At 35.5% G+C, this 23,975-nt stretch overlaps 1 protein-coding gene across 2 annotated transcripts in view; it reads left to right on the top strand.

Annotated features, from left to right (window-relative positions):
- TMTC2 (transmembrane O-mannosyltransferase targeting cadherins 2) overlaps positions 1-23,975 on the top strand; it is a 387,738-nt gene that overhangs the window by 203,986 nt on the left and 159,777 nt on the right. For both annotated transcript variants that reach the window (XM_058568709.1, XM_058568710.1), the window contains exon 4: positions 4,979-5,093. In XM_058568709.1, the coding sequence (XP_058424692.1) occupies positions 4,979-5,093 (115 nt within the window). The remainder of the gene's footprint in view (positions 1-4,978; positions 5,094-23,975) is intronic.

The raw sequence follows: 23,975 nt of genomic DNA, 5'->3' as shown, positions 1-23,975 counted from the left end.
CTTCCCACTGTCAGCCAGCACTGAGAGGCTTGCATTAAGCACCCTTTTACATGTGCTCTTAGGTGAGAATTTCTCTGGGAGTGGGGTTGTTGGTCAGGGTTTATCCTTGACTTAGTCAATGACGTTTGTTAATTGGACTGAGTAACAGAATGGCTGCCGCAGGCCATGCTGCTCCCCACAGTGCCCAGGGCCCTTCCCCACATCCCCACCAGTACTTGTCTTTACCCAGTTTTCTAATTTTTGCCAATCTCAAATTTTATTGTTATAATTTGCATTTTTCTGGGTTACTAAGGAATTTGAGTATTAGTTAAAATGCTTTAATTTATTTTGGTTTCCCTTTTTGTAAATTCCTGTTCATATCCTTATCCGATTTTCTTCCCCCCTCTGTTAGATATCTTGTCTTTTGCTTGTTGCTTTGTTAGGAGTTCTTTTTATTTTCTAAGTACCATCTCTGGTTTGTTTAGATGTCTGAAATATCTTCTTCTGCTGTTTTAATGCATGTTTAACTTTGTCCATAGTGTCCTTCAATAAATAGAAGTCCTTCATTTTGAGATACTCAAATTCATCAGCTTTTTACCTTTAGAGTTATATTTGGAGGTTTTTTTAAGAAGTCCCTTTCCCTTCCCTTCCACAGAGCTATTCTTTTACATATTCTTCTGTTAGCTTTACCTTTTCACATTTAACTTTTAAAACTATTTGTAGTTTCCCCTTGTATATGGTGAATATTGTATAAAAATCCAGTTTCATTTTTCTCTTATGGTTAGAATACATTTTTTTGAGTTCGTTAATAAATGAGGCTAAAATATTGATTGGAATTACATAGAATTTAAAGATTAACTTTGGGAGAATTGACATCTCTATAATGTTAAATTGTCCTGTCCATGAGCCTTGCAACATTCCTTATTTTTCAAGTTTTGGTTTGGACACTTTCAAGTAGTCAGACCAGCTAGATTTAAAAATTGATCTGATATAAAAAAAGTTGACTTGGTAATGTGATCAAATTTATCAAGTAATAGATAAGAAAATTAACCCATAGCTACACTGATTAATTCTATAGGTTAATTATATAGATGTGAAATCATCACATTAGTGCTTTTAAGATGTACTTTTTATAGTTCACTTTAATGTATTTTCCTTTAAACTATGATATATCTGTCATAGCTAGATTTTAAATGATTTCTCAATTCAACAATGATTTTTTTTCACTTTTTGTTTCATCATTGAAACATGGTAAATGAACAGCTTTTATGAAAAGAATTACTATTTAGGTGACTACTAATAGGATTTTTTATTTTAAGTCATAGTCTATAGGATAGCTTTGTATTTTTAGAAGTGATCTTTATGTTAGCCTTGAGTTTTGGTAGCACTGATGCAAAAATCAATCACATTTAAATTTGAAAGTATGGAAATAGTGACAGCAGTTTTCACACCAAAAAGAAGTATGTAACAATTTTACACTTAGTTTTGGCAGCTCTTACTTAAAAAACCTAAAATCTGTTTTGTTAAAAACAGTATTAAAGAACAATTATCCAAGGAAGAAGGGATTTTGTAAAGGAATTGTTTTCATATCTGAGTTAGACGAAATCCTCTATGTCAGTGCCTTTCAGCCAAAGACCACCAGGAGCACACTGGTAGGAAAGAAATTGGCTTAATTACTCCTTGTGCTGAGAGACCACTACACTGTGGGGACCCTGGGGTATCTCATTATATGTCCTATCATAGGATTTGGACTTTGGTTGGGTCATTTGGGAGAGGGTCTAAGGAAGCAGGTGTGTCCTCTAGATTGGATGCTGGGATAATTCTATGACTGGATAAAGAAGTCATTCATTTAGCAAGAAAGGGGGATGTTTGTATTTTGGGGGTTGTACAGTGGCCTTTTCTTTTTCGTGTTTAGTAAAATTTTGGCGTGATTTTGCTTTGTCTCATTTATCGTGATCTCAGAGTAACCCTCGAGCTGATCTTCTGTAAGACTGTGTTTGTACAATAGGAGAATAAAATAGCCTGGTGGTGAGTGTCAGATGAGCTCAGGACATCAAAGCCTACCCCTACCCCCCTCCCTCCCTTCCTTCCTTCCTTCCTTCCTCTCTTATCTATGAGCAATTAAAGTTGTTTTAAAAATATATCCTTAATTTGGGAATTTTCTTTTTTTTCCCCTAGTCATCCAGGGCAGTGACTTCATCAAAAAGGTGTGAGAGATTTCCATTTGGACAAAATCCAAGAAACTTAGTATCACATTGTGGCTTTGCCGCAGATAACCTTGCCGATGATTTTTAACTTCTAAATTGTAATCTCACTCTGAAAAACCATCTTCTCTGCTGCCTGTCCCGGAGGAAGCCACCTTAGCTCCTTGGCTCTTACTATTCCTGTTACCTGGAATCACGGATCCCTGCAAGGCTGGCTCCTTATCCTTCAGTCCTTAGAGGTCACACCCATTTCCTTGTTTCTGAGATATTGCTATATAAATTGTCTCATCCACTCCACCTCACTTTGTTTTATGTTGTTTGTAGTACTTATCACTTTCTGAAGTTAATTCATTTATTCTGTTGTGTGGTCCTCTCGTCCTCCCTCAACTTTACCCCTCACTTCAAACATAATCTCCGAGTAGGTGGGAACTTGTATATAGGTACCATTCCAAGTGCCCAGCCCCTAATAAAGTTCCTGGCACAAAATAGGTGCTTAACAAATATCTGTTTAATAAATGAGTACATTTATGGATGAGTAAATGAACAACCAACTGAATGAGTAAACATATATCCTAGACTTAACTATATGTCTGTGACGATTAACAAGAGAAACACTTGTTAGTTTATTATTTAATTGAGGTATAAGTACCTGGAAAAAAATGTCAATCTGTTCCTCTGGAAATATGCCCTAAAATATGCAAAATAATTCCTTGCTATAATGTTTCTTTCAGCATCTGTGTTCTAAGACTATGGGTTAGATCAGATAGCATTATAATGATGTTTTCTTGGTGCTTAAATTAATATTAGGATGCATTTTTCTGGAGTGATTCCAGTGTAAATATATTTTAATTTACTAATGTCACAATCAAAGCTGAGCTTTGGGAGAGGTGAGGTGGGTTGAAAAACAGCCTGGCTATTAGAGGTTTCCATAGAGCCATACTTTATTAATTTGGTGGTGGTGGTGGGGGCTAGATATAAAATATATGTGGTGTTATACCTATTAAATTGCAGATAATTATAATTTGTTTTATTATATGTTTTTCCTACTTTATATTTAATATTATTGAATTTAGTATTTGAATTTGATAATATTTTAAACTAACTTTTATCTTTCAATTTAAGGACTCAACTTTCTATGGACTTGTAATGCCATGGCCTAATTGTAGTGTGTGAATGTTGGTTTGCAGTGAAAAATGAAATGTGATATGAAAATGCTCGGTGGAGGGTGGAAAAAGTTTGGAACAGCCAGACTTGGATTGAAATTCCAGCTCTAATACTCCTGTATTAACTTGGCAAGTTCTTAAGTGTCTCTGAGTCTGTTTCCTCATCCACTCTGTGGATGAGGTATTTATTTACGGGACTGTGTTGAGAGCTTAGGGAGATGATACATTTCAAGTGTGTGATGTGGTATGTGGCATTATTAGGTGCTGGATAATTATAAGTACAGTGCTTTTCCTCTGTTTTCCATTAGAGGCAAAAGGAAGTATATGACTTTCCAAATACGAAAGATTTTTATTCTCTATAGATAACATAAGGGCGTAAAATACATTATATTTGATATTATTTCTGTAAGCAATACTTGGCATGGTAAATTGCAAAGAGCATCAACCACAATAATATTAATGATTATAGCAAGTATTTGCTGAGTGTTTGCCATGTGGCAGGCACTGTCTTAAACATCCTACGTATGTTAAGTCGATTAATCCTCATCACAAAACACAGGAGATACTAATTATTTTTCCCATTTTACAGATGAGTAAACTGAGTCACAGAGTGTTAAATTACAGGGCACATAGGCACATTTGGGACTGAAAGATTCTATACTTTTTATGCATTAAAAATTGATACCCCCCCAAACCCCTTTCATTCTTCAGATACAGTCAGTAATTATCCAAATAAAAATATCTTGACACACAGAAACCTTCTTCTTATCCCTGTCTTCTGGCTGAGACAGACTCTGGTTTCAGGACTTGACACCCTATCTCTTTGGGAAGGAAAGAAGACGAGAGAAGCATCCAGGTTTGAGAGATAGGTCTGCTTGACAGCCAAGCTACATGGGCAGCTGTTGATGGTGTGCCTTTGGTTATTTTTAATTCTGAGAAATCATGATTATTTGGGGTGAAAAATAAAGGGCATACAGAAAAATACTGATTTTTTTTAACATTATATATGGAAATACTGAAATAGTGATTTTCCCCACAAATGAATTTATTAGCAAGAAGGATATAAAAGAACATTAAACATGAATAAACCATATAAACTTAACTGTTTTAAGAAGCATAATGTTTTACTGATATGTTCTGATGACTATTAACCCTCTTTATAGCTTTGATCTTACTTAGTTATCTTGCTTTTTATCCCCAGTTCTTCCATGTCATTTATCAGTTTTTTCATATTTGAATGAAATGTTAATTTTAAGGTGATTTCTTATAGTGTCTGGTTCACTAAGTATACAATAATTTCAGGCCGTGAAGACCCTTCCCGAAATTTGAAAGAGCATGAAGTCTTTGAAGGTGATCTTAAGATATTGTTGTTCTTGGCTTTGTGATGAACTGTATCTGTAGGTCAGCCTTGACACATAATAATTAATTTTTTTTAGGCTTTGATTTTTAGGCTGAGATTTAAATAAATCTCCTGGTTTGATGAAATGTTGGAGTAGAAAGAAAATAAATTTTCCTTCTTAAAAATATTTTATGAAGGTTTTCTTTCCCTGGGGTACTTCCTGGCGGCCTGATATTATGTCTCGTATAATTGTTTTGATGCTCAGCCTGAATACTTCTTTCTCTTCTTGGCAGCATGGGGTAACCTTGGAAATGTTCTGAAGAGTCAGAGCAAAATTTCTGAAGCTGAAAGCGCCTATAGAAATGCTTTGTACTACCGTAGCAACATGGCCGACATGCTTTATAATTTGTGAGTATGCGTTGCTTTCTCTAGTTTGGTTCATCTTTGAAACCTGTGGTGAGAGTGACTATTGAATTAACTGCTATAAATGGAGATGATGATGGCTGTTTTTCTGAAATAGTTTTTTCATTAATCATGCCTTAGAGACTAGTAGGTGGATGGTATTTGTGATTTCTTTGCTTTGGGCCACATTGATATTCAAGTGTATTGATGTATGGCTGAATTTTTTTGACGTACTATGCCGTATAACATAAAAATTGGTTTAAATGCTTTCAGTTTTTTTTTTTTAAGTTTATTCCATTAATGCTTAGTTGGGTTCATAAAATAATCCTGGTATGTATGATACTTTATATAATTGATATCTTGATTATTATTAATGATAGATTTTGTCCTCTATTAAAAAATTGCTTTTCTCCAAGTATATATAGAATATGTAGTAAACCTGGGGACTTAGCGAATAAGATAATAGTTCTTCTTTTATCCCTCCTCTCCAAAGGTACTGATGATTAGGTGGGGATAGTAAGATAATTTAGAATATTTGTATGTGTTGAGTTAGAGAAATATATAGAGGGAAAATTGCTTCTGTTCTTTGAATGGAAAGCCCTAGAAGATACAATGAGATCTGAGTGGATAAATTTAAATTAAACTGAAATCCCTTCTTTGTCTCTTATATTATGACACTTTTTTGTTTTTAAGTAATATAAACCTAGTCTAAACTCGCTTCAACACAAAAGAGAATTTATTAACTCCCGTAACTGAAAATCCCTGGGGTTGACTAGATGTCAGCACAATTAGATCCAGGTGCTCTATTATGTTGCAGGAATTTGTTTCCATTTTTGTGGCTCTGGTTTCTTCTGGGTTCACTCCATTCTTGGTGGGACTCTGTCTATATCAATGGGAAAGGTGACTTCTGTACCTTTATGCTTATAGCATCCTGACTCCTATCAATCTCAGAAGGAAACGTCTTGGTGTCTCTGTTAATTCTGGAAAAAGATCTTTGACTGACCCTCCTGGGATCCTGTGTCCTTTCTTGAATGAAAATTGGGCAGTGTGGCAGGGGCTGTAAGACACCTTCATTGACAGTGCCTCCAGAGTTGGAATGGAATGGAGGATCAATTCCCTGTAAGAAGGGACCAGGCAAAATAAGTGGTCTACTGCTTGTGTTTAATGAATGCTATGTAATATTGACAGTTTCAAACTAATTTGTATACTTAATTTTTAATATATATTTGTGCTCTGGTTACATCTAAATATTTTGTACTGGCTAAATCTAAAATCATAGATACAAAAAATGAATAAAAATACACAGAAAAAACTCTAGATTTTTAAGAGAACTTCCTGTTTGTACATTTACCTTGTCTTTAACGTCCTAGAGTTTAACACTGGGATCCCTATCTCATGGCCTGTGGTCTAAATTAGGTCAACCTGTGTTTTGTATTGACCTGCACAGTGTTTATTTCTCTTTTTTTACTTGGAATGCTTTCAGATGGAGCATACTTTCTCCAGTTTGCCCAATTCCTGATACTATCTGCTGTGTTTCATGCTTCACCATATATATTACCATCCTTTACCTTGAAATAATTTGAATTTGCATCTTTTTCTTTACTCGAATGAATATATCTAGATACTTCTACAAAGGGATTTTCCTCATGTCCTCTTCATGTAAATAATGTGAAGTTACTGTAGTATTAATTAATAGTATTTTTTTATTTCATAAAAACCTTATCAGTTTGATAAATTTATGTAAATGTTCTTCATTTTTTTTGCGTCTGACAATATTGTAAAAGGGGCTTCTTACCTTGAATATGGGATGCCAGTTTTCTTCTGGTGCACATTCTCCATACATTTTCGGGGGAGAAAGTAAGCTGAACAACCCACACCTCTTCATTAAACTTGTTTTTGTCTCTCTTACCCACAGCCACCAGTTAAAAAGTTACCTACTTCTTACTGAAAGCTGTTGGGCAAGGTTGAGAGAAAAATGAAATGTGTCTATCCTGGCCTACTCTTTGCTGAGAAGAGAAATTCATTCAATTAGACAAATCCACTTTACATGTAATTTAAAAGCTGCATCTTATAAAACTTTCTCTGTGGATGCATATATACACTATGAAAGTATATGGATAGACCTCCCTAAACTCTAAAGAAAAATCCTTGCTGGAGAAGTGGTTATTAACAAGTTCAGTTTTTTCCCGTAATTGTAGGAAATGGGGTATGTCATAAATGCCATATATAGCTCCAAAATATTTTTACTAATATGATAGATTTTTAAACTACATTTAACTGTTAGCTCAAATGGAGAGACTTAAATTCCACAAAAAATACTGGCAATGATTTGAAATATTGGATTGTATAACCCATGTGGTTGACAGAATTCTGATACTCAATAATTATATTTCAAAATAGATGAATTCTTCAATAATTTTTTAATCAAATATCAGTAGAATACACCGAGATAGATCTTTTGCAACACATATTATAAATATATCTGGTATCATATATCCTTAGGAACAAACTTTTTTTCTGTTTATTTACATAGGTAGGAAAAAGGCCAAGTTTTCTCATGAACAGTTGGAGACTGTTAGACAAATAAAAAATTTTTCTTTTGAGATGTAGATGCTATTTTCATTACGTAATTTTCTGTGATATACAGAAATTGTTCCTTGTTCTATTTCAAATCCTGAAAGAAAAGGAGTATTCCTTGCTCAGTCTTACCAGTAAACTGAACCTGATAACACTCGTTTGTGGCAGTAGCAGGCGTTAATTTATTAATGAATTTTAGAAGCTTGGGGGGAGCATAAGCTCCTGTTAGATCCTCTACTTAACTTTTAATCAATAACCTAGATTTTTTGAACACATTCGCTGTTGATAAATCTACTTGCTTTGTAAATCATTGCAAAAATTTTATATTGTTAGACATTTTATTAGGAAAATAATCTGGAGGCATACATTATTATGTAACTTCAAAACAGTAATCATTAAAAAGTGAAGTACACCACTGCTGGCCAGATACAGGATGATTCTAGGTCAGAGATAATCCTTAAATTAATCCTGATAATTTTATTTTTATGTATATATTTAAAAAATATAACTGGCATATCTAAATAGCATATCTATTGTTCTAGGTGAAGATAGAGAAAAAAAGAATGATTTGGGAAAACACTAAGTAAACAATGGTACAAATGGTATGTGGTTATATCTGAAGTTTAGGGAAGATTGCCTTACAAGATTTTAAAACTTTGAGGACAATTTTTTGGAGGATTAATATCAAATATATCTGAGAGGTACATACAAATAATTATATATCCTGTTTATAAAATAATGGAATAATTTTAATTTTTTTTCATTCTTTGGTAGAAATTACTTGAATTACTTCTAAATGCCAAGCACTCTTCCTAGTTCTTTACACATATTATCCCAGTTTGTCTTCAGATGAAGACTACAAAATGGAGAAAATGAAACTCAGAGGTAATTTGTACAAGGTCATACAAATAGTAGAGGAGTCAGTATTTGAACTTAAGATGCTCTGACGCTACATCCACGAAACAATAGTGTTTCTGCTCAAGCTGGCAGAAATAAACTAAGAGTGTAGAAAAAAAACCTCAATACGTATCTTACAAATTCAGAAAAAAATTTAATTGAAATCACCTTTATATGTAGAAATAAAATAGTTGGAATTAAATCTAATAGAGACTGTAAGTTAATTTTTTTATGAGATTTGCTGAATTTACTGAACTCATGCTGTAGAATTTGGTTAGCTCATCAGTGGATTTGTAAAACTGAGCTGAGTCGCTTTCAAGAAGAAAGTGCTGCAGAAAGCATTTTTAATTTTCTAAATCCATTAATTAGAATATTGTTTTGATATCACTTCAATCCATGCTTATGTAATAGTCATATAATGTTAAATTTAAAACAGTGCTTAATTCTACTCTTAATAGCAATAGATGTAGTATACTTATTGTGTAGCCTTATATGTTAGCCTTTTATTTATCTTGCCAAGTTTATTAACATCCAGTACTTGACACTAGTTAACTTTTTTGAGACCAGATTTAACAGATCTGCATTATGATGTTGGTTTTTCTTTTCAAGTATAATAAATTTCCAGGACAAAGCAGATGGACTATTGTTCAGTGATTCACACTGTCAGATTTTATAAGTACACAGTCGACTTTCAACCTTTTAACTGCACCACTCACTGCCATCTGAAACATAATTGATTTCTAGGCTGAAAAATACTCAGTCGATGTTCTTTCATTGTTGTTATAGATTTGTCCCCGTCAGTCTGTTCCAAAGGTATTTAAACAGGTAATTCAATAGAACATTGAATATTTCATTAGGCATTAGATTTCAGAATGCAGATAATAAATTTAATGTGGTTTAATCAATTCTTGATTATCTTACATAATAGAGGGGATCATTTCTGTGGATAATAGAGATTTTGCTACCGTAAGTTAGTTGTCATTTTTGTTCTGTGTTGTAAGAATCTAAGTAATCATCCAATCTGAGAAGCTAGAAAGAAGCAATAAAATAAGCTAATTTAGGGGAAGTAAAAAGAAAATATCAATAAAGAAGAATATGGAGAAACAGTAGGAAGTAATGAATAAATATAAGAGCTGCTTCTTTAAAAGATCAACAATTTCTGGCAATGGCAATATAGGACAAAATAGAAAACCTCAAATATACAACATTGGAAATGAGAAAGGGGCTTCAACTAGATAGATGGAAGCTTAAAATAAGAAAACATTAGTTATGTATATGAAAATCTTAGTTATACATATGAAATATATATATGAATGCTTTTCTGGGAAAATATAAGTGACCAACATTGACCCAAGAAGAGGAGGCAATCTGAATCAAAATCTTTGGAAAAGATTTGAAAACCGTATTAAAATGTTTTCTCCACAAGAAACCAAGTTAAGTCATTTCATTAGTTCTATCAAATCTTCAATAAAGTGATATTTCTTGCACTAGTTATGCTTATCATTTTTGTGCAGCTAGATAAAACTGATAGCAAAAGGTCTGACTATTTTTAATTCCAAAAAACAAAAGAGAATAATAACAGCATCAAAAGCACCCAAAACCCAAAAAACAAAACATTAAGCCAACAAGCAAGGATAAAGTGACAGAACCACAAGAGGCCAATTAGACTTATGAATATAAATGTAGACATGTCTTAAAATTAATACAGTGGATGCAGCAGCATATTAAAGATTAAAACACCACTATCAGATGAGGTTTATTCCAAGATTCATGGTGGAGTATTCAATATTACAATTCAATTACTATACACTTTCAATTTAAAAGATCAGAAGAGGAAAAGAATATGATCATCTCTGGAAATGCCAAAAACGATTTTGATGCACATCTACCTCAGAGAACAAGACTTATAAATAAACTAGGAATAAGTAAATACTTCTGTAAGATAAAGAATATCTGTCTAAATTTAATAGCAATACCATATTTAATATTGACACACAGTGGTCATTTCCATTCACACTGAGCTTCTTGAGGTAGTGGCAATTTCTTATTGGTCATTTATCTCCCCATACTTAGAGGAGTTCCACCTGTGTTTGATTTTAGAAATGAATTGTGAAATCTGTGTCAGAGCAGAGAAGATCCCATTTATCAATGTAAGTGATAAGATTAGTAATGGGTATTAAAAACCACGTTCTTTGAATTGTGTTAAGTATATTTTGATCGTTATCACTAAACAGTTTTGGGTTATAAAGAGCCTTCTTAAAGCTATCGACATCTAGAGTTGCATTTTCTTGCAATTTCAGAAACAAACACATTTATATTAGGATTCGTTTGTGTATTAATTTGCTAGAGCTGCCATAACAAAGTACCACAAACTAGGTGGCTGAAAACAATAGGGATTTATTGTGTCACAGTTCTGGAGGTAAGCAGTCTGAAATCAAGATGCCCCAGGGCCATACTCCCTCTGAAACCTGTATGGGAGTCCTTCCTTGCCTCTTTCCTGTGGTTTGCTGGCATTCTTTGGTTCCTTGGCTTGCAGCTGCATGACTCCAATCTCTGTCTTTGTCATCACATGGTGTTCGCCCTGTGTGTCTCTGTCTTCACAACCGCTTATAAGAATACCAGTCTTATTGGATTAAGGGCCCACCCATGTTAACTTAAATTATATCTGCAGTGGTCCTATTTCCTAATAGGTCATATTCTGAGGTACTGGTGTTAGGACTTCAATATATCTTTTTTTAGAGAGACACAATTCAACCAGTAACAGCTGCCTATTGGGAGCTTCAGTTTAAGAGAGAGAGAGCCCAGACAGTGGTTTTTAATGAGGGAAGGTGTCGAGTAAAAGACTCCTTTATGAAGCCAAAATTTGGCACAGAATTTCGGCAAGCTTATATATCTCATGATGCCAAGAACTCTGTCCTAGGAGGAAATAACTTAGGAGGATACAGCAGTGGGGGAAATGTGGTCACTGTAGATCCAATTCTAATGAGAGATTTATTTGTTTATTCAGGGCCAGGTTTTGAGAACCCTTGAGAGGTTAGAAGGGTCAGAGATTACAGAATGGAAGAGTGCTACTACCCGACGTGGAGCTGAGGCCTTCCTTGAGCTCCATTGATAACAAGGCAGGAGAAGCCCATAGAAGGGAAGACTGGTGGAAATGAGGGGGAAAGTAACCTTTGGCCAAGTTACTTCAGGATAGGGTTTCCTGCCAGGTTCTCTGGATATGTACGTGTGTGTGTGTGTGTGTGTGTGTGTGTGTGTGTGTGTGTGTGTGTGGTAGGGACAGAGGGAGGTGTCCAGGGGATATCAGGTAAGCAGACTGGTCTCCCAAAATAGAGAATTCAGGAAAGGCTACCAAAGAGTAGTACTCAGAAGTGCTTGGCATGTCTCATATAAAGTGAATGGAACTGAGAGATTTTGGTGAAAGTCCACTGGCTTGGGGTCACTAGGGCTCACCTGGCCCTTTTCTGATTCCTGGAATGAGGTGAGGCAGCGTGCTAGTACCCACCTGTTCATATGGTAAGAGCAGGGCCTAACACGTATTACATACTTTCATTTTGTATTAATTGATAATTTTCACCACACAATTAATACACGAATATAATCTTGTAAGACATTCAAACAGTACTGAAAAATAGAGAGTAAAGCACAAAGTTCTTTTTTTTTTTTTTTTTTGTGAGGAGATCAGCCCTGAGCTAATATCCATGCCAATCCTCCTCCTTTTTTTTCCCTTTTTCTCCCCAAAGCTGCAGTAGATAGTTGTATGTTATAGTTGCACATCCTTCTAGTTGCTGTATGTGGGACGCGGCCTCAGCATGGCCGGAGAAGCGGTGCGTCGGTGCGCGCCCGGGATCCGAACCCGGGCCGCCAGTAGCGTAGGGCAAGCACTTAACCGCTAAGCCACGGGGCCGGCCCTGCACAAAGTTCTTCTTACTGCATGCCTTACATCATGTTCCCTTCCTCTACCACATGTCCTTTCAGTTTTTTGTGAGCATTTACACATGTAGTTAGACGTGTAGTTATGCAGACATACTTTTAACTTTTTTCCCCACATATATGCATCACCATTGATTTTTTACTTTTATGTGTGTGTGCAGATGTGTCATAGTTTGCATGACCACCCTCATTTTGATTAACATCAAATTGTTTCTATTGGGGCTCTTACGTAGACAGCGTTAATAAATGTCCAATGGGATGGTTTCAAAACTACGTTGCATCGTTCTCCATTTCCCTAATTACAAGTAGAGTTGAGTAATTTTTCTTATATTTATTGGCTTTTTGTAATTTTCCTGGGAATTAATTATTTATATTTTTTGCCTAGTTTTCCTTGGGTGAAGTTTTTCATATTGATTATTGAAGTTTAGGTAAAATGCCCCCATGGGCTTATATGTATGTACACAAACATCTGTTTTGCAAATATTTTCTCCTAGTTTTTGCTTGTCTTTTTTCTTTACTGTGATATTCTTTATTGTACATAACTTGAATTTCTATATGGAAAAATAATCCACAAGTCCTTTCATATCTAGCTTTTGTATTTTGTATCTCCATGAAGACCATTCACAGGCTAATATTTTTTTAAAAATTATTGTTTATTTTTTGAATATTTTTAGAATTATTTTCATTTTTTTGTTTAGGTCCTTAATCTACCCTGGATATATATATTTTTTTGTATTAAGGCATAATTTTTTTTTCCCAAATGAAAACTAATATCCCCATAATAATTTGTTGAGTAGTTGCCTGTCACCTAGGCTAAATTCATATGTAAACATGGATCAATGTTATGGACTTTATTTCTGTTTTATTTATTATAACTTCTACTATATTTTATATTCAAAGGGAAAGTTTTCTATTCTTATTATTTGTTTTCAGATACTTCTTGATTATTTTTATGTGTTTTATCTTTAATGTGAACTTGATTATAGCCTTGTTAAATAGCTTTAGAAGTCCAGTTGGGCTGTTTGTTGTTATGCAGTGATTATATATTAAAGTGAGGGGAACTTATGTTGTTCTGCTCCTGAAGTTTCCCTTCCAGATATATGTATTTCTACATTCATTTCAATTTTTAAATTTCCCTTTATTAAAATTTTATATTTTTGTTCACAAATTTGAGGTTGATTTATTCTTTTTTTTTTTTTTTTTTTTTTTGTGAGGCAGATCAGCCCTGAGCTAACATCCATGCCAATCCTCCTCTTTTTGCTGAGGAAGACCAGCTCTGAGCTAACATCTAGTGCCAATCCTCCTCCTTTTTTTCCCCCCAAAGCCCCAGTAGATAGTTGTATGTCATAGCTGCACATCCTTCTAGTTGCTGTATGTGGGACGCGGCCTCAGCATGGCCGGAGAAGCGGTGTGTCGGTGCGCGCCCGGGATCCGAACCCCGGCCGCCAGTAGCGGAGCGTGCGCACCTAACTGCTAAGCCATGGGGCCGGCCCGAGGTTGATTTATTCTTAATGTTTTTAAAAAAATATTTTTGCTAATACAAATTGGATCCTTTTTTTCCCCTCATTACATTTAAACTGGTTATTCCTGATTGTTCAGATTTTATTTTTTCTAAATAAGCCTGGTTACAAGCTTTTGTTGTTATTTTTGCTCTATGATATCTGATTTTTAGTTGAAGTTTCTTTCTTGGAGTTTTCCCAAATATGTCATTTTCTTCCTTGCTAGGAGACCTCTACACGTACTATTCGTTTGTCTGCAGAATTCTTCACCGTTTTCTCCCCTTCTGACCTCTTTCCACCCTACTCCTCATACTTTTTCCTGCTGATACCAATACATTCTTTTTATTTGAGCTTAAGTGACACTTCCCTGGGAAGATTTCTTGATACTACTCCTATTTTCAGAGTTGGAAGATAGGTATCCCTCCCAGATCTCACCAGAGCAACTAATGCTTGTCTCTTTTTAGTCTGGATCATAGTTATATTTGTGATACTATGTTCCCCTTAATTACAGTGTCATCTCTTTAAATCCAGGGGAGGCTCAAGTACCATTCTATCCTCATTGCTGAGCATAGTGCTAGGCACATGGGCTTGAAATTATGTATATGTTGACTAATAAGCTAATGAATGAGTTAAATTGTGGATATATTGATTAATAAACTAATGAATAAATTAATAAATGGTTGGTTAATAAACTAATGAATGAAAATAAATCGATGAAGTTTAAGTTTATTGGACAACAATTCCATGTCCTGCCCCTTATTCTTGGCTGATCTGCTTCTTTCCCAGCTCATGTTACTGGCTGTGTTCACTTATCTGACTCTTCATATTGATTTATTCCACAACTTTTTTTCTATCACATATATCTATGAAAATAGTCACTGTCCAAAACACATAAGAGTAGTAAAATTTCCTCACAGAGACTATGGTTATTGTATACGTACTGATGTGAGATAAAGATTCTGGAATATATCATCTAGGGTCAAGGCTTGAGTTCTCTTTCTATTCCTCCCACCAAACCCTGGAAATATTTTCATTATTACAAACATATTGAAAACAAACTTTTTTTCAGAATCAGTAGAGAAAATAATGGATGTGTTACTTAACTGAATAATCAGCCAAGGGACATTTCAACAAAACAAAATCTGATATTTGCATTTGTTAATCAGAAAAAATTAAATAGTAAATAATGAAGTATATAATTCTATTCTGATTTATTAAAAATGGGGTAAGATGTTTCATGGTTATTAAAATATTAATAGCCCCTTGAAAATCCTACTTGAGATACAAGTGGCTGTACAATTGACTTTTGTTCATAGAAACACGTTATTTAAATTTGTCTTGCAGTAATTTTCAGTTCTAGTTTTGTAGACTTAGTGTAATATTAGCCATCTCTGTAGGACAAATAGATCAGCTAAGAATATAAGTCTAGCCTTTATTGAGAATATTTTTGAAAGTAAAAATTAGTGATTATTTGAAACCAGGGCAAATAACCATGCTTATTACGTGCAGGCATGTAAATTCTTGAATATACTTTAGCATTAGATTATCTATTCTTGAGTTTTGGCCATGATATACTATATTAAAGAAATTTGGCCAATTTCTGTCTTGTCAAGATGCCAGAATAGATTGAGGCAAGAGAATTACTGTATAATGACCTGGATGTCTGCAGGATGATAAAGAGGAAGTCAGAAGTGATTTCATGGAGAAGCTACAGTTAGAATACATCCAGGTCAATAAAAAAAAAAGTACACGATGAAACATTTTCTACTGTAGGTTTTGTGGTGTTAAGCATCATATGTGATTATTAGTTAAAATTACAAATTGTATGTAACACGAAAGCTCATCTTGCAGCATTCAGTAGTATTCAGTAAGTTTCCACAAGGGTCTGAGGGAAGAAACCAGACCTGTTCAGATGCCTGGTACTTAGTTGCCTGGAGTGATCTGTCCCAGAGAGACCTACTTATTTAATAGAAACACACAGATAAGAAAGACCCTGGGTGCTAGTGTTTTCATGGGATTTCCCTCACCATGTTGTCGTAAGTACTAGAAAGAATCAAAGTCCAGTCAAGTCTAAATGGGAATCACAAGTTTGTTTGGTGAGCATACCTATCCGTGTGTTGAAAACATTCAGTTTATAAGAGGATCAGGCTAAGGAGTATTGGATGAATTAACCTATAATGACATTAGTCTAAGAGAGCCTGATACTATAAAATCCTTTGGCAAAAGCTCCTCCTTTCCTGGAAAGAGCTGAAAGAAGTGCTGTTGTCGTTTGCCTCTGTAAGTCCCAATTTACAGAGCTTTCTTTAAAGTCATACCACCTGTTCTTCATGCACACTTGCACATTTTATACTCAGTTGTTGTGTTAATATAGTTAGATAAGTTAACACTCCAGACCTGCTGGTTTCGGAGCCATCTTCTTTCCATGGTTCATTTTGCACACCTGTTCTCTGATTCATTGTGAGTCGATTTTACCGTTTAGCTCTCAAAGTGAAATCTCCTTTCTTGCCACTGTAAAATCCCCAATTCTTGTAATACTTCTGTCAAACAGCACTAATTTTCACATAATTTCTGAGAAAGAATGAGCAATTTTAAAGTCTGATTAATACTGATTATGTCTTCTGAGTACATTTATAGATATGAGCAACACATTTGCAAATTCAAGTGTTGGAAATAAGGATTCATTAATTCATTCAACAAATGAGTGCCTTCAGAGTCACAGGTATTGTATTTGATGGTGGGAACAAGCTGACAAAGAGTATAATTTCTGCCTTCAAGTACCTTGAAGTTTGGATTTAAAATATCTAAGTAATAAAGTAATATCGTTTCTAAGAGATATGCTTATATTGTTATTAGAATGTAGACAAAGAGACCTAACTCAGCCTGGAGAAAAAGGAAAAATAATAAGGAAAAAGAAAAGAGGAGTCACACTAGAAAGACAAATGAATGAAGTGGTTTGGGTGAAAAATTGTTTGGTTTCAGATGACTATTGGGCTTCCACTAGGCACCTGGAGTGTCTTTCTACAGTTCATGAGAGCATTCTGAGATAGAAGGTGTAGATTTTGGAGTTGTAATTATCTAAGGAGGTAAATTGAAATAACTGTAAATAGTGTGTGTGTGTGTGTGTAATATGTGTACGGATAAATGAAAGAAGGATCATGGATTTAATCCTGGGGAATATCAACATTTGAGGAGCTTGGTAGAGAAAGTGGAACCATAAAGTATGCTCAAGGAGGAAAGAAGACTGAAGTGTTTGATGTCATTGAAGCTGATGGATAGGGCAGTAAGAAGGGAGAAAATGGTCAGAAGATCATACACTGTAGAGAAGTCAAATATTTCTATGGGGCTTTTATGTCCCCCTGGAAAAAAAAGATAGTAGCATCAATCATGGTCTAGAAACTTGGAAGTATTATTCACGTCTTCTGAATGTAGTAGAGAATAGCATCAGGCTATCCCCGAGAATAATTTTATCCTATAAAATGCATATACACAATGACCAAAGAACTGAAATTCACACTAGGAACTCCTTGGGGGCTGGAGATGTAGATTATTTATGTCTTTGTTTTTAGCATGTCTTGAAGTTCTTGACACTTCCTTGGTACTCAGCAAATGCTTTTGAATAGAATTGAATCAAACCACTTATTATTTCACACTCATTTCTTTTATAGCGATGGAAACTACACATTGTAGTATTGGTGTCTAGGATTGCCTGCTGGAACTAACTGTTAAGCCTTGCCCTCCCCACCCTAACCCAAAGTAAAATTGGGGGGGATTGAATTCTTTTAGAAATTGGAGGCTGGCAAGAGAAGGAAGAAGACTGAATCATTCCTGTGGTCATTTGTTTTATAGGTTTTCTATTACAAATGTAGTTTTAAAATGGCACTGTGTGGGTCATGCTTTTCCATGTAGAAATATTCATTCAAGATTAGCTATGTAGAGAGAGTTAAACTATTTTCCATGTTGAAAAAATGATGAAAGGCATTTTGTGAAATCTCATTAAAATGGACTTTAATTTTATAGTCACTTTTATCCAAAACACTGTAGGTAAATTTGAGGACATGTATTAGAAAGCCCATAAAAGAAGTTTATAGAGAAGTTCATAATCACATCCTGTTTTAATGCCTTTTGTTTGGTTTAACTTTAAAATTGATCGAAAGTTGCTTAAATGGCCAGAAGCATTTTTTGTTGTTGTTCCTAAAATTATGCTCACATGCAAAGTGTGGGCTGATATGCAGCAGAATTTCAAGTAAATTAATTTCAGCTTTCTCAGAAGGAGGTTTTGCCTTATGAAAAAGAAGTGTCTTGTTTCTTCTGCTCCTGAAGAAAAATGAACAGATGTAAATTTGGTATTTGTGTCGTTCCAATCAGTCCTCTGCAGATTTCCAATTACTGTGACTTAAGAATTATTTCCTAGACACACCAGGAAATATAGCAATATTGTCTTCCATTTAATTTATTTTTTCTGTTATACAAAACCTAACCAAGATTTGCGTATATGTTGGAGAAGTTGCTTAAAGTAATAGAAGGTGGAGGACATTTGGATATTAAGATGATGAATTTAAAAAATTAACATCTTGTCATCTGCTTATTTTTCTCTTATATGTTATTTATATAAATAGTATATTAAATTATTTCTGTGGCTAAATTATCTCATATCAGTCACTTCTTTTAATACTTTGCTTCAAAGTGCATGAGGCCTTCCAGCTGACCCTACTTAAACTACAGCCCCCCCCCCACACTCTTATCTTCCTCCACTTGATTCCTTTTTTTTACATTGCGTTCATCACCTTCTAGCAAACCATATAATTTCCTAACTCTATATAGTCATATTAAAGTAAATACAGATTTATAGTTTATTCAGTATGTTGCTAAAATGCAAGCTCCATGAAGGTAGAGATTTTGTAGATATCCGAAATGGCTACGAGAGTGCTCAGCTCACAGTACAAACTCAATAAATATTTGTTGGATGTGTATTTATACATGCTGCCCATGATTTAGGTACATACATTGTCCTTAAACTCTTCGTGCATGAAGGGTATATCATGGTTTATTTTATTTTATTTATTTATTTTTTTTGTGAGGAAGATCAGCCCTGAGCTAACATCCATGCCAATCCTCCGCTTTTTGCTGAGGAAGACTGGCGCTGGGCTAACATCTGTGCCCATCTTCCTCCACTTTATGTGGGACGCTGCCACAGCATGGCCTGACAAGCGGTACATCAGTGCGCGTCCGGGATCCGACCCGGGCCGCCAGCAGCGGAGCGAGTGCACTTAACCGCTGCGCCAAGGGGCGGGCTGATCATGGTTTATTTTAGAAACTTTCTTTTTCTTCCTCTGTTCCTGTTTACCTCTGCAGAATCAAAAACCTAAGAATGCCCCTTTGCTTTACTCCTTCATTGCTCTTCATTAGAGGCCCCCAAATTTACTCTGCCCCTAGGGACCCTTGTAGTTGGAGATGACTAGATGGGGCTTGGATGAGAGGCAAGAGGAGGAGTGATCCCATCTTTTTGTTGCTGTTTTGATAATAAGGAGAACACTGTGAGGAAATGCTGGCCAATGATCTAGAGAAGAACCAGATCCAGCCTGGTCAGTATGACCACATCTCCTCATCAGACTCAAAATGACAGGCAGGCACTTTCTTAGAGAATAGAAATTCCAGGTTCGGGGAATGATGGGCGTTATCCCGAAGTCTGAAGTTAGACTGATTTTTAATACCATTTATATCCTGTGAATAGCCTTCAGTTTGTTTTAATGATTGTGTGTGTGTGTATGTGTATCCCCTGTATCTTTGCCTGCTTGAAGTAAAAATCTTTAGAAAAATCTCTAAATCTTCAAAGACCAGATTTAGGCATGGGCGCAAACCTGGGGTGCAAAATGTGTCCTCCTCAGTCTCCTGAAACTTAGGGTTAGAGAAGAGAGTGCAACTTTAATCAAAAGCAGCGACTGATAGTGAGCAAAGACAAGCAAGTTGGCCAATTTCTAGGCACTGTTCTACAAAAAAAAAAAAAAAAACAGTAATGGGAAACATTCAGGGCTGAAAAGTTTCTCTGGGGCAAGGCCAGTACCTTTGTAAAACACGAGGATGGAGTGAATAGAAAAGATAAGAAAATAAAAGCAAATGCTGCTGAAAGTATTCTCCGATTTTCTCTTCAGTTAGCCCCTTAATCCCCAACCTTCCATCATTCCATTCACATCTTTTGGCTCCCCTCCAGGTCTTCTTCCCTGTCTCCAGCCTTAGCCATCAATTTGCCTCCTGCTCTCACTGCTAGGACCTGTAAATGATGACTACTGCCACGAAGAGATCCTTGCTCTCTTTGACCTCTGAGTTGGGTGAAGGGACATCACTTCTCAGCACCAAAATTAAATCTGCAAGGGCGGTTTTAGGAACATTGTTATAAATGATGTTTTCCTTAATTTCTTCAAGTACTTTGGGATAAGCCTGTGAGTGAATTGTTTTTAGGTTGCAAAATCTATTCCAAGCAAAAAGAAGAGAGACTCAAAACTTTCATTTTTGGAACGCATCTTGCTTGTTCTTAAGTTAGAAACTGCTTGTATGACCTAACACCTATTCCTAGTGGTCTGTGAGATACATGATACCTTTTCCTCTTTCATAATTTATTGCTTCAACAGCAGACTTTTGTTAGAGCACTGCTGCTAAGGGACAAAGAAAACACCCACTTTGTTGAACGTTTATGTTTAAAGTGAGTACGTTGCACTAAATCACTGCATGCCCATGGGAACATCTGTAACCCAAATTATAACCATATCTATGATGGAATCAGGCCCTGAAGCTTTTTTTTTTTTTTTTGGGTAATATGTTTTTGAGTGTGTTGATTCCTGTAGAATTCACAAATGTTCTTTTTGTTTTTTCCCCCTTGCCTGAACAAACTAGTTAGTTAGGTTTTCTTCTATGGACTTCCATGGGGCATCATACTGTATCATAGTGCCCTGTACACAACTTTGTTACTGCTTTTTAAATTCTCTCTCTTTTCTGCTAGTCATTAAGTCTTTATAATGGCACTTTCAAAATATATTTTGAATGAATGAATGAAAAATCAGCAGTCTAATTACACTGGCTTTTACTGAGCAGGGCAGGCTGTGGCCTATGCCTGTATGCAGCTTAGGGGTTCCTCCACAGTGATTGCACCCCGTCCAACTGATAAACGTTTCTCTTTTTTAGAAATTATATAATAATTAGTCATCCATGTTGGATAGCCCCTGTAAATAGCAAAGAATAAATAGCAAATCTGTATGTAGGTTTAAAGTTTAATCATTGGTGGTTAGTGCCTTTAACGTGTTAGGTGCTTTTTAGTTTTTAATTTTGTTTGTTTTAAATCACAAAATTCTGTTAGAGGATGAGGAAATATTTGAAAGAGATTTGACTGTGATCCCAGAAAATATATATAGGCCTACCAGAAAAGTATTTGTTTTCATGGGAGGAAAGGAGTGGGGGAGAGGGAAAAGTTTCCTTTTTAAAAAATTTAACTCTATGCCACTTTCGCATCATGGAGGCAGCCTGGGCTCTAGCATCAAACAGACTTGGATTCAATTCTCCCCTTTATTGGTCTTGTGACTGCCCTTGGTCAAATTGCTAATCCTCATTCTTCATCTGCAAAATTGGGTTATGATATCTCCTAGTGTGGACGCAAGGATTAAAGTGCCTGGAAACTTGATATAATTATATAATAAAGGCTAAAGAGTTTGTTAGCTGTTAATTTTATTCTGTTTCTAACTGTTCACAGCTATGCCTTTGTGGAGCTATGCCTACACTCACTGGTAAACATTTCCATGAGGAGGAGTTGGTCCTGAGAACAAGAGTAACTCAAGGAAACCCTGTTATAAGTTGTGTTAGTCAGGGTTACCCAGAGAAATGGAACCAATAGTATTTGTATATAATAAAAAGATTTATTATAAAGTATTGACTCATATGATTAGGAAGGTTGAGAAGTCCCAAGATCTGCCTTCTGCGAGCTGGAGACCCAGGAAGGATGGTGCTGTAGTTCTAAGGCCTGAAAGCCTGGTGTAAATTCCACCAAGTCCGAAGTCCTGAGAACAGGAGGTCTGAGGGAAGAAGATCAGTGGCCCGGCTCAGATAGAGAGAAAGCACATCTTCCCATTCTCCTTTTTCTTCTATTCAGGCTCTCAACAGATTGGATGATGCCCACTCACATTGGGGAAGGCATCTGCTTTACTCAGCTACTGAATAAAATGCTAATCTCTTCTTGAAACATCCTCGCAGACACACTCAGAAATAATGTTTAACCAGATTTCTGGGCATCCTATGATCCAGTGAAGTTGACACATAAAATTAGCTATCACATAAGCATATTGGTTATGACACAGAAGTTGATTGGTATTGGAGGCTGTAGTTTGCCCACATTTGAAGCAAATCCAAGATGTTTATGTATTGGGATGGGCATGTATAAATAAGGAAATAAAGAAAAGAAATTTATTGATATAGACAATGAAGAAGCACTGGGTATATGCGCCAGAGAGAGAGGGTGATTACTAATGCTTGAACTGACAATGGGCACATGTTTCGTTGGGTAATGGGAAGACAGTGTGATTCAAAGACTGGCAGCTCTGGATTTGAATCTCATCTTGAGACTTTCCAGTTGTGTTATCATGGGCAAGTTGTTTAACTTCTTTCCCTGATGTTTTCATATTTCTAAAGTGAGAAGAGGAATGATAGTTTATACTGCTAATTTTAAAGGTGAAAAGAAATAATATGGAAAACACTATCATAAAGCCATCTAGTATTAATTCTCTTTCTTACTTCCTATTAAGTAATATTTTTTAACTAGGATAGTATATTCACACCTATTATTATTTTTTGACATGTAGAGGAAAATATAGCCTTAATTATGTATTCAGAAGACAAGTATAAAGCGAATTATGCATATATTAATGTACAATATAGTTCTGTGAATCCTAGATCCAACAATAATTAGCTATGTGGATTTAAGTTGAGTAACCATTCTGATTTTTGGGGTCCTTATTTGTAAAACGGGGGTTATACTTCTATGGGTTTTTTGAGAATTACACAAGATAGTAATTGTGAAATAATTGTTTAGAACATGTCACAGAGTAGAAATGAACTTATATAGGCCATAAAGGCTTATTTAGATGTCATAGTCCAAATTCTAACTTTGTAATGAATGTTCCATTTAATTGAGACTTCACATATTTTAAAGACATGGTACTATAGTGAGAATACATTTCTCTTTCTTTAGACTCTAAGCAAAAACTAATTTTAAAATTAAAAAAAAAATAGCTACAACTTGTTCATTTTTTCCCCTAGTATTAATTGATAAAGTTTTTGGTAATGGATTTGAAATATTTAAAAAAAATCATTTTGGGGGCTGGCCCAGTGGCGTAGTGGTTGAGTTCGCATGCTCCACTTTGGCGGCCCAGGGTTCACAGGTTCGAATCCCATGTGCAGACTGACGCACTGCTTGTCAAGCTATGCTGTGGCAGTGTCCCTCATACAAAAGTGAGGAAGATGAGCACAGATGTTAGCTCAGAGCCAATCTTCCTCAGCAAAAAGAAGAAGATTGGCAACAGATGCTAACTCAGGGCAATCTTCCTCACATAAAAAAAATCATTTTGATTGGATGCCTACTGCTCCATATTTGACGGGTTAGAATAAAAAAATTCTTTTATGAGATAGGATGTCATTATTGTACTTTATTTAGTTGTCAAAGTTTAAACAAAAGCCAATTTAGAACAAATAAACAGGTCTGTGTCAAAAGAAAGATACCAGAGAGGAGGCTTAACTGTATTTTCTGCAACCTGCTTGGCAGTTATGTGACACTTAGAAGTGGCACCCTGTGAAACAGGTGTCAGCTTTGGGTGCTGTGTAGTAGAATCATGTGTGCACATCTGTCTAGTTCATATCACCTGGTTGTTGTCTTTTTCTCCACTTCCGTTTCCATTCTTCTTCATGCAGTAAGAGTACAGAGCAGGGAAACAACCTGCTCGTTATT

The sequence above is a fragment of the Diceros bicornis genome, chromosome 25 (assembly GCF_020826845.1).
Source record: "Diceros bicornis minor isolate mBicDic1 chromosome 25, mDicBic1.mat.cur, whole genome shotgun sequence".
Taxonomy (NCBI): domain Eukaryota; kingdom Metazoa; phylum Chordata; class Mammalia; order Perissodactyla; family Rhinocerotidae; genus Diceros; species Diceros bicornis.
Note: the sequence above shows the minus strand (reverse complement) of the source record. Positions and strands in the feature narration are given on the sequence as shown.